Source organism: Lacerta agilis, chromosome 10 (genome assembly GCF_009819535.1).
Source record: "Lacerta agilis isolate rLacAgi1 chromosome 10, rLacAgi1.pri, whole genome shotgun sequence".
Lineage (NCBI taxonomy): Eukaryota > Metazoa > Chordata > Lepidosauria > Squamata > Lacertidae > Lacerta > Lacerta agilis.
Genome location: NC_046321.1, coordinates 14305973 through 14318221, shown reverse-complemented (window position 1 = coordinate 14318221; position 12249 = coordinate 14305973). Strand labels below are relative to the sequence as shown.

At 44.5% G+C, this 12249-nt stretch overlaps 1 protein-coding gene across 3 annotated transcripts in view; it reads right to left on the bottom strand.

Annotated features, from left to right (window-relative positions):
• EPS8 (epidermal growth factor receptor pathway substrate 8) overlaps positions 1-12249 on the bottom strand; it is a 143612-nt gene that overhangs the window by 62288 nt on the left and 69075 nt on the right. For all 3 annotated transcript variants that reach the window (XR_004427436.1, XR_004427437.1, XM_033161737.1), the window contains exon 2: positions 3984-4062. Coding sequence is in view for 1 of the 3 variants with exons in the window: in XM_033161737.1 (XP_033017628.1) it covers positions 3984-4045 (62 nt within the window). In the remaining 2 variants the exon portion in view is untranslated. The remainder of the gene's footprint in view (positions 1-3983; positions 4063-12249) is intronic.

The following is a 12249-nucleotide window of genomic DNA, read 5'->3' as shown; positions in this document are numbered from 1 at the left end:
GGGGGGGGGAGACCAGCTGCTATTTGAGAAACTCAAGCCCCCTTAGGACATGCGAAAGTAAAGTCATTCCACTCCTTAGTTTTTGTTTTACATGTAGAAGCAGAATTCACAATGTCACCTTTGACACAGGGTGACTGTGTATCGGGTCTAACAGATATTGATATCTGAAAACAAGCAAACAAGCACGCATACAGAGGCTATAGAATGTTTTGCATGGTGCTATGGATTTCGGGAAACTCACATTCACAGTTATTTACACTGTCAATTTCCAGGAGCATGCTCCCAGATTTGGAAAGCTTCTCATGGGATTTCCAACCCGTGATCCCAATTTAGTAAAGCCCATGGTTTGCAGTCAGCTAAATACATTTATAAATAGTTCTGATGTTACTTATTCCAGCCAAGGCCAAGCATCATTTATTTGAATAAATGTGCTTGTAAGCAGCTTGCAAGTTTGTCTTATGACTGGACTACCTAAGGCTCTCCCCTTGTATTTGTGTGAGTATTGGTGTGTGCATATTCTGAGAGCACAGCTTGTGTGTGAATCAAATTTTATTGTTCACAGCTAATGCTCGTTACAATGTGTGTGCGTGCGTGAAGAATACAGCATGCGCGAATATATATTTGCATGCACATAACTTTGCTAGAGCACGCACACAAACAGACACACATCCCAGCTCAAAACCAGAATTGCAACCTAAGATTGCGGAGTATTTCAAGAGACAACTTTCACCCCTTGCCTTTTCTTAAATAATAAAAAAAAAACCCACAGACATAAATTATGCATGGCTTTGGCTTGAGCAAACAACATCTGATCTATTTATAAATCTATTTAGATTACCACAAATCACAGAATCTCCTTCTAGATGAGGGAGGAAATCCCATTAGTAGCTTTCCAAGGGTAGAACGTTGCCCCTGGCCATCAACAGCATATAGCACCATCAGCTGCTACCCATTCAGTTGTACATAAACCAACAGGACAGCTGTTTCCAAAGGGAAACTTATTTTCTGGCCCTAATAGAGATCAGATAAGTTTAAAAGTCTGAAGAGTGACCTTTGTTAAAGTAAGGGTGCAGCTGAAAGCAGCCATACCTGAACCTGGGGCCTGGAGGGTGTGTCGTCTAACCTGGAGGCCAGTTGCTACAACACAGAGGTAGAAGCTGGGGGCTGAAGGCAGAGAAACTGAAGACCAGCCCCTACCACTCTCCTGATGATGAAAGGAAGGTAGATGCCCAGGCTCCTACTATTTATGCCAGTCCTGAACAACTCAGCGGCTTGGTGGTAGCAGAATGGATGCACTGGATATGGAAGATCCCAAGTTCAATCCCCATCAGCTCCATGTAGGACTAGGAATACTCCAGATCTAAAACCCTGGTGAGCCACTATCGGTCAGTGTGGACAATACCGCTGTCAGAAGCAGGGTCAGCAACCAATCCCACATGAAGTTAACTCTTTATTAGCAGAAACAAAGTCTGCTCAGGAGTGATGAGCATTGCAGCTCTTCTCAGTAGGCCTTGCCCCATGGAGGTTGAAGGTCCCTACCTTCTCACAACTGATTATATCTCCTCACCACCCCTGGTCCTTTCCAAGCAATCTGAGACTCGGGCGCCATGCCTGATTTTACTCCTCCCTCTTCACACCTCTTCTGGTTCTGGAGACAGGGGGAGGGGAGCTGGTCACAGCAGGAAAGAGAGACACCCAAGCTTCTTCACCAGCCTGACTCACCTATGCTTCTTGGACTCAATATTCTCCTGTTTCAGCTTCTGCTTCTGGACTTCTCCTCCTCCCATGCTTCCGACACCTCCTCCTCCCAGGCTTCTCTCTCTTCTCCCTCCGTCCACTCATCATTGTTCCACCACCAATTCCTGGGCTCTGATCCTTTGTCCCTTGAGGGTTCCCCAGCTGATGCCTCCCACCATTCCTCTGCGTCCAGTTAGTCCATGGCAACTGAGTCAAATGAACCAAGCAGCTTCCTATATCCCCAAGTAATGAGTGCGTAGAGCTCATTGATCGTAAAGAATAACAAATATTGACTCTATCTATAAACTGGGGTGGGGAGGCTGTGGTCCTCCAGATGTCGCTGGACTACAACTCCCAGCACGTCTGACCATTGGGGGTTGATAGGAGTTGGAGTCCAACAACATCCAAAAGGTAATAGTAGTAGTAGTAGTAGTAGTAATAATAATAATAATAATAATAATAATAATAATAATAATAAATTATTTATTCCCCCCCCCCCGTCTGGCTGGGTTTCCCCAGCCACCAAAGATTCCTCATCCTTCATCTATAATGTCCCCTGTTATTGACTCCCTTCTTCAACAGTTATCCTAACCACCAGTCTTTGCCCCTTCAGAGTCTTTAACTTCCTCTCCACAAAGACTCTTCATAACAGGACATCTGTGAAGTAGGAGAAGTAACCCCGGTCCTCTCAAGTCAAAAGACTGGATCCTAAAGACAGAGAGATGATTCTAGCAGATGCCACTGGACCTCCGCAGCCTAACAGGTATAAATCTCTCTGAAATCTTGGGATTACAGCTTCCAAGACAAAGCAATGAGCTATCAGGAAAATAAAATTTAAAATTCCAGGAAAATCAAGTGCACCCACAGAGGTCTTGGTGCATGACCAGAGATTTATTGGGACCCAAGCAGGAATTCAAGCGACGGCTTCAGAGACAAATGAAGCTGACTGCTATGGTTCTATTTACCTTCAACATTGCAGCCTGCAGCCAAAATGTTGACACACATACCAACAAATTAACCTTGGCGGAGCTGGGTGATGGGTGCAGTTTGTTGACTGTAAATGCTCCTGCACAAGGCATGGATATGGCATGACAGAAGTTTATAGGATTACACACGGCATGGAGAGAGTAAAGCCCACCCCCCCTCTCTCCAACACTAGAACTCAAGGGCATTCAATGAAGCTGCATGCTGGAAGATTTAGGACAGTACTTCTTCACACTGTGCACAATTAGACAGTGGAACTCACTCCCACAAGAGACAGCGATGGCCACCAACTTGGATGGCTTCCAAAGAGGATTAGACAAATTTGTGGAAGGGTAGGCTATTGGTGGCAACTAACTATATGACAACTAGGTTCTGCCTCCATGGATGGAGGCGGTGATGCTTCTGAACACGACATGCTGGAAACTGCAGCAGGGAGAGTGTTGTTGTGCTAAGGCTCTGCCCGAGGATTTCCTACAAGCATCTGAGTGACCACTGTGAGGATCGGATGCTGGATTAGATCAGCCATTGGCCTGTCCCAGCAGGCTCTTGTTATGTTCTTATGACTGGGATAGGTACAGTTCTCTACGAGCTTCATCTAGGAACAATTGTACAAGGATACCAGCATTCAAAATTCTCTAGGCGCCAGGCACAATTTGGACCTGGCTACCAGCCACTTGTGACCAAGTGAAGATGCCCGGGTGCAAGGATGGCGCTTGACGTCACCATCATCTGGAGGTGCATGCCTGGAGATCCTTGGATCTTGACTGTTTTCACACACCAGCAACACATCCTAGAGAATTCTATAGCTGCACGATCAGAATGAATTTCAGGAACCAAAAACTCATATTGAAAAATTCAAGTTTTGAGCCCCTGGCCCCCAAATGGCAACTAGACATTCCGTTTGGGCCATTGTAACCCTGTTTTAAGGAGCCATTTAGCACCTAGCTTGTATATTTGAGTTTCCAGCACTGCAAGGACCCTAGAGCTTTTGTTGGGATACACAGGAAGCAACAAAAACACTTATTGAGATTCACATTATTGAGGTCTGATTTGAAAAGGGTATTCATGCATCTGCAGGCTGGTGCCCTCGTTATATCCAAGCTCGTATGAAATTGATCTTTTGTCTGAAATGACAATAGCTTCTAGGCAGAAAATGAAATGTTAAGTCTCAGAGAAGACCTTAGGGCTTCTTTTTCCTTTTTATTTTATTTTCGATGAACTTGGGTGGCAGGGAGAGGTCATGTTGGTGGGATAATACTTACTTTACTTGAGAAGAGTAACTTCCATATGCACTTGGGTGGGTGTTTGAAATATGGCCATTCATTCTGATCAACACTCCCTCTGTGGAAACAGGAGAGGAAAAAGTCATTCGGACAACCAGTACAATAATGTTAACAAACATTTAAGAAAGACTGCAGAATATGCCATTTATTACTAGCAATGGATGAAAGCTGTCAATTTCTGTTCTCAAAGTTTCTTATTTTCTCAGTCTTAAATCAAATTCTCCATATTTCTGCAGCAAAGAGATTTTTTAATCTGTCAGCTTTTAGAGTACCGTTTGTTTGTTTCAGAGTGTATTTCTCCAAATACATGCAGTCCAGTATGTAGTTTTGAGTAATGTACACAATCAATTTTCCTTAATATAATGCATTTGGTAAATTATTTTCTCACACACAAACACACACACACACACACACACACACACGTATGTATACAGACACAAACAACCCCCTCTGAAAGGTATGCACATTTGGTTGGAAAACAGTGTCACAAATTTTGGAGGAGTGCAAAGTTCAAAGGGTAGCAATGTTTTGATTTATGTTTAGCTTCAGGAAGGACAAAGCAGCTTAGTTCCCTTTGGAATCAAATTTCTCCTCCATCACTAGTTAAGACAGTGGAAGAAGACTGTTACCTTTACATCACAAGCCTCCCAAAACAAAGAATGCTATTGTTACAACAAACATCTTCATCATCCAGCAACAACAACCTCAAAAAATCCTGCACAAGGTTATCAATCAGTATCATCTGAGTAGATCTTTGGTTTGAAAGAAAACAATCTGTGCACCAGACCTAAAAATTGTGTACTTGCCCAGGAAGTTCCAGAGGCAACTGCCGCAGAATCCATTTCCTGGTGAGGAGAGCACACCAAAGTCTTACGGAACTTTTCGCTCTTATCAGTTTTACAAACATACCAATCCAGCTTGTGGGAGCAGGCAACCATGCAGGAATTTAAAACAACATCAGCTCCCCAAAGCAAACAGCACATCCCTCAAGGATCAGACCATCTCACCTCCTCGGTGCAAGCCTCTGTAAAGTCACATATCTCTGGCATCCCTTCTGCTTGAAGCAGTGGAAATCTTCAAGCAGTTTCTTCCATTCTCCAAGGGCAAGTGGAGCATAAGAAGCTGCCTTATACCAACCAGATCAGATTATGGGAAACCTGTAGCCTTCCAGACTACAACTCCTGTCACAAGTGACCACTGGGCATGCCGGCAAGAACTGATGGGGGCTGAAGTTCTGGATCACCATTTCTCCATGTCCGCACTAGAATATAAACACTGCAGCTGCTGGTACCAGGCAAAGGAAAGCTTTGCACTTGCTGAAGTTTAACAGACACCACCCCTGACCCTAGCTTACGGACACTGCATTAAAATGAAGCCCACTGTCAAAATACCGCAACGTTCTCCATAAACGACCATACGCTGGATTTTCCAATACCTTGTTTGCTCGGCGTGGTTCTTTTCTGCATTTTTGAGGCAGATCCATTTAATCTACTCCAGCGTTGCAGGGGATGATCATTTGGGTCCCCTCCCAGTTCTGCGACTCTAATGCATTATTCCTGAGTACAAACAAGATTTGCCACTTTTTGTATAAGTATTCAAGCACAAGCGTTTCAGGCTCTCCCCAGGTTTTTCAAGAGGTGCTGGGAAATCGTACAAAAAGTCACGGCCAAGTGTCTTTGGAAAGCCAGAAGCAACCGTGGCCAACCTCAGTCAAGTGTTGCTGAGCAGGAGTCCTGTACCTGCCCACACACAAACACCTTATTTATAAAGCAGATGTTTTGGGAAAGTGGCATGATTTTTTTTTTTTGCCATTCAGGTTATAATCACATTTTCATGACCAGTTGACATATTGCAGTTTAAAGTATTCCTTGCAGGGCACTTAAAAATTAGCACCTTCCTCATAGGCCTTTGGTCTCTCTTAATTTGCTGGGCCGATCATCTTTCTCCTAATTAGCTGTTTGAATTTTGCAGAGCTGTATGAATAATGAATAATCTGGAGTTTGAATGAACAAAGCCGTTTTGTTTGTATGAGGAATCTAGAGTTTAAGGTGAGGAAGATTTTTAAAGCCTCTCCAACAATTAGGAGTGAAAGTTCTGCATCGACATACCCTTCTGCTGTCCTCGCTGGCAGACCCCCTCCATTACGGTGCACAGATTGCACCAGATCTTAAAATGAAGCATACACAAATGCTTCCATTGGGATCCTTTTAGGAATTTGTATAGTGCCTGGCAGAACACTGGGGCGAGAGACCCCATTCAAGCAAGCAAATAAGGCAGCATTTATTAACTGGTCAACGCAAACATCAGCAGTGCAACTGACAGCACAAATGGAAACTTCGCCCTACACAACGGCCTACTGTATTTTATTCACCCCAACCACAGGCTCTTCAAGACCCTGGATTGAATTTTTCGGAGGTAATGCCAACTCACTACCCTCTTTGAATTCAATATTATCATCCATCTTTGTCTGAGACTCTGCCCTGACATGTGATGCCCCAAATCTTCCTGACACGGTCCACGTGGAAAGCGTTGAGGCATTGCTCTTGGCTGTTGTAAGTTGCCTGCAACTCACTTCCACAAAGCAGTGTGGACAGCACACAAACCTGGTAGACCTTCCTCTTGGTATTGGACATTAGTGGCATGTTCTCCCAAACCCTTTGGAGAGGCGAACCGTTGCAGCAGCCTGCCTTGCCAATACTCTTGTCCAGCTCAGCGTCAATGGGGAGATTTTTGGTTGTGGTGGAGCCCGGGCAGACAAAACTGCCTACCACCTCAAGTGTGTGGTACCCAGTGCTGACCCAGGATGTTAGTTTTTGTCAGGCTGACGAAGGCAGAAGTTGGTGGAGCGATGGATAAGTCAGAGGTTTAAGCACACATGTCTCTTCAACAAGTAGTCTCCACCCAAGCAGGGAAGAGCCATCAGTTCAGTTCAAAGGCACATCTCTCAAGAAAAGCACTCAAGCAGGGTAGAGCCTAGGGAGAGTCTTGGGGGCTGAATCTGGCCCCCAGGACTGAGCGCTGTGTACACAAACTCTGCATGCTTTCGAAGACGGATGCAGATATAGATCCATATGGTGAGATATGAGCATCCAAAAAGCTAAGGACAGGGCTGATACTCACAAGGCCTGCGACATTCTGAGAAAGAATTTAATATACCTTGTGTAAGTTGGTACAATTATGTCAGTTAATAGCAGTCGCTTTGTGTTTTCAGTGCAGCTGAGCAGGAGGTCTGTTCTGTTCTGCTGCCGTCTGCCTCAGAGTTAGAGTCTGTGAGAGTCTTTTAGTCTTCGGGATAAATCTATGTAATACACTAGTAACTTAAGTAATACCTGCCAGCCTCGTATATACACATTTAATCTAACAAGTGCGAACGGCACAGTGTGAAAAAGTGATTGCTATTTAAACTTTAAAGAAGCATCTTGCGCGGGTTTTTATAGGAGGGAAAAGGGAACGAACATAAGCATTAAACAATCCAGTCTGTAGCTTTCGCTTAAGCTTTCTGTTAATGGTAATTAAACAAACACAAACTAACATTTATTAAGTTTCGCAAGTGTGAAACAGGAAAGATAACATTCAGCTACATTTGTCCTTCCTAACTAAAATCAAATTCCTACATAAATGTGTAAGGAGGAAACGGGAGAAATATGCATGGCACGGGCTCCCTTGAAAACGAGCCAAGAATGGCCTCTTGAGTGGAAAGTTGGTGGCAAGACTTGGCTCAGAGCGTAATGCCAAGGTTGCAGGTTCGATCCCGTATGCGACAGCTGCACATTCCTGCATTGCAGGGGGTTGGACTAGATGATCCTCGGGGTCTCTTCCAAGTCTGCAATTCTATTATTCCTTCCATAAAGCAAACTACACAAGACATCAATCTTGTCGTTACCAATTGCATGTTATAGGAGGGGCCCAATCTGGGTTGGAACCAGGGAGGGGCTGTTACCCTTTGGATTCCACCATAGTCCTGATTTGAATCGGGGCTGTGGATCTTGTTATTTGCAGGGGGCGGTGGGGAAGCTCCTCCATGGAAGCTTTTCTTCGAAATATGCACAAAATCTCTTGGTCGGAACACCATCGCGAATGAGCAGCTGCCGCCACTGATTGTTTTAATATCAAACTGGAGCCAAAACTCAGTGAAGTTTACCCTCTGTTTAACCTGGCTGAGATGTACGAGACATTGGACTGTGTAGCATTGTTCTGTAAATAGCTCCATGCATCACGAGGATTCGTAAAATGGAAGGTGCCGCTCTGAACTTCAGGACAGCAAGAGGACAGCCACGCAATTGCCGGAAACACGGATCAATTATGAATCAATCACCTCTGCAGTTAAGCTCCAAGATTTTTTCATGTATCCTCTGTGAACAGCTAGGATTACCATCCTAGAAAGGAGGAGGGAGGGATGCCACCTCCTAAAGAAGGAAATGAGAAAGACCCCATTTGTGCTATAGGTTTAAAGCAGTGTCACTCCATTTTAAACACTCGCATCTACTCCCAAAGAATCTTGGGAACTGTAGATTGTTATGAGCGCTGAGGGGCCTCCCTACCATTATCAGAACCCTGGAGACACTACAATTCCCAGGATTCTTTGGGGGGGGAGCCATGGCGGCTTAAAGTGGTATGATACCGCTTTAAATGCGTAATATTAATAAAATGCAGATTTGGCCCAACACAAAAGTGTTTCCAGTGCCCCCACTCCGGTGCAGGGTGAAATAAAAGAACTGGTTCCAGTTTGTTCAACCACTTTGTTCTGGAAGTTTGTGATTTGGAACAATAAAATATTTATGCATCTTCCATTTTTAAAATCCTGGATCGTTTAATGCCACAAGGTTATACTACCTTCGTGTATCAAAAAATAAAAAACACGTGTCCTTGAATGCTCCTCGGACAGGTAACATGACCCTGTTTAAAATTCATGAAGCCCTGAGCAAGCCAGCAACTTGTGGTCAAAGGCAGCGCCTTCCTGATCGCAGCTTCGCTTTCCAGCACTTCACGTTCTTCTGAGGTGAAACTCTCCTTGAAGTTTTGTTTGTTGTTTAAATCCACTGGTTTCTGCAAGAAACTTCGGGTAATAAAAAGGCCTGGGTAAAGCTTACCGGGGATCTTTCAGCTGCTTTCCAAACTGAGTGCACAGCTGTCAACTTTTCCCTTTTCTTGCGAGGAATCCTATTCGGAATAAGGGAATCTCCCTTAAAAAAAGGGAAAAGTTGACAGCTATGCTGAGTGGTGCATTCGTTCACAACACCCAGGAAAGGCAAAGCTGGTTTGTGAAAAGAAAAGCCCATAATAATTAGTGCTGTCTGGTTAAAGCACTTTTAGTTTATTAAAAACTGCGACTTAGCAACTGACCAACTATATTTAAATATCTCTGCATATAACCAGGAAGTGCTAATTAACTTGCAAGGAAGGGATATCTACTACTTACTGTTGCAGAGAGATAGATAAGAGATCCTCCCTAACATTATCTCTCTCATTCCTTATTACTAATGGCACAGAAGCAACTTACCCCTACCAATTAATCAACTAACAATTACTTGATTAATGTGTTACCTGATGATTGATTGTGTTACAAGAAAAACTGCTCCCTTTACATTATGGGGCATTCCAGAGCCCGTATAGAGTCCTTCAGTGGGTTCCCTATCGGTTGGAGAAAGTAACAGAGGCCAACCAGAGTATATTGACAAGCAAAGCAGCTAGCAAACGTGATCTTTAATCAAGGAAATGTTGTAACAGGGTCCCCACACACCACACGCAGGAGGGAGGAGGAACCCAGAACAATGATGTGGAAGCCCTTCTATTGACTTTTGGAATTGCCCACCCTGTAGCCCAAGATCCCCCCCCCCCAAAAAAAAACACACACACACATCATACATACACCACAGGAGGCGGCAGTCTACAGCATAAACCCTGTCTGCCAGGATACCTGATAATGGTCACTGATTGCGTTACCTGGGCAGTCTAGCCATTCTTTTGTGGTGATACTTTAGTTCCTGAGTCCAGGTCGCAGGCTCACCCTATATTCCTACACAAATACACCCTTGAGACAGAATTTGCAAGCAAAAAGACAATGGGAAGGCTTTCCCCATTTGCCTCCCCTACTGCAGAGGAATATTTGAGGTCATTGGGAGAGTCAAAATGGCTTCAGGATTGCTCTCCCATACTATTTCAGACACATGGTCCATATATTTAGATATGTGTGCATTTATGAATATTTATTCTTTATTTGAGACCTTAAAATTCTTATAACAATGGCAAGACCAGTAATAATTGGAGGCAGCAAGACTTGGGTACTATGTGCAACCCTTCCCCTCCATCCACATGCACTCATACACATAGGCCAAGTTCACATGTAACGCTAAGCCATGAGGAAACTTTCAGGTCCCATGGAACACGGCTGATTCACTCCTTCTCTGGTCCACCTGCCATTGAGCCACCTGGGGCTAAGGTAAGGTAAAGGTAAAGGACCCCTGGAGGGTTATTCCAGTCAAAGGTGACTATGGGATTGCAACACTCATCTTGTTTTCAGCCCAAGACAGCCAGCGTTTCTCCACAGCCTTCCGGGTCATGTGGCCAGCATGACTAAACTGCTTCTGGCGCAACGGGACACCGTGACGGAAACCAGAGTGCATGGAAACGCCCTTTACCTTCCCGCCACAGTGGTACCTATTTATCTACTTGCACTGGTGTGCTTTCAAACTGCTAGGTTGGCAGGAGCTGGGACACAGCAAAGGGAGTTCACTCCACCACGGGGATTCGAACCGCCAACCTTCTGATCGGCAAGCCCAAGAAGCTCAGTGGTTTAGACAACAGCGCCACCCGCATCGTTTGACTTAGCACCTGGACTCATGATTTGTCTCTCCCAGACAAACCATAAATGGGTCAACAAAGAACACGTCTCAGTTACTGCTCATGGTTTGTCAGGAGTGAGACAAACCATGAGCCTCAGTTCAAACATAAACAAAGGTTTAAGCCCTGGGTTAAGCGGAAGAGGAAGGGAAGGGAAGTGGTGGTGATCTTAGGTCCAAGCATCCCCGAAAGGTTTTCTTGTTTGCACTGAGCAGTGGTTTGGCTGAGAGTTATGTGTGAACCTGGTCATAATATCAGGACTCACCGCCACAAAATTTCTGACTATACAGACCTTCTGCAGCAGTTGCAGCAATCTTCCCCTGTGAGTTGGCATGTACAGCTCTCTGTCATTCAGACTAAATGGGACCCAAGGAAGAAATATCCCCCCCCCAGCTCATCCCAGAAATCACATTCACAGCACCCACATAAACTTTCAAAAACTGAACATTACTATATTTCACGTAAATAAGGTTCCCACACACAAAGGTTTCCATTCAAGGTTCCCAGGATTTTAATAGCTCTAAGAAATAACAGCTGTGGCCCTGATACGCAATTTGTTCGCTGCTGCCAAAGAAGTGGCACGGTGCCAGCATCTGCTGAAAAGTACATCTACCAAGTACCTCGTCTCAACAGGGAGTAAAAGCCTCCGAAAAACAAAAAATGTGGGGAATCGGGCTTTTTTATCACCTCTTTTTTATTATTATGTTCTGAACAGGCAATATGTCCATGCATACAAAAAAAAGTTAAAAGAAACACATGAGTGCAAAACTATGGCAACTGCAAACGCAGAATTTTCGCTCTCTAGAATGGAAGAAGAAAGGCTCCTCAATGTGCTAACCTCATCTCTAAGGCCCCATCTGCTCTACACATTTAAAGTAGTATCATGCCACTTTAAAAAGCCATGGCGTCCCTCAAAGAATCCTGGGAGCTGAAGTTGGTTCAAAGAGGGTTGGTTCTGAAGAAGTGTGCATGCACACGGAAGCTCATACCAAGAACAAACTCAGTTGGTCTCTAAGGTGCTACTGGGAGGATTTTTTTTAATTTTTTTTTTGTTTTGGTTCAAAGAGCTGAGAGGTGTTTGTTGTTGTTGTTGTTCAGTCGTTCAGTCGTGTCCGACTCTTCGTGACCCCATGGACCAGAGCACGCCAGGCACGCCTATCCTTCACTGCCTCCTGCAGTTTGGCCAAACTCATGTTAGTAGCTTCTATAACACTGTCCAACCATCTCATCCTCTGCCGTTCCCTTCTCCTTGTGCCCTCCATCTTTCCCAACATCAGGGTCTTTTCTAGGGAGTCTTATCTTCTCATGAGGTGGCCAAAGTACTGGAACCTCAACTTCAGGATCTGTCCTTCTAGTGAGCACTCAGGGCTGATTTCTTTGAGAATGGATAGGTTTGATCTTCTTG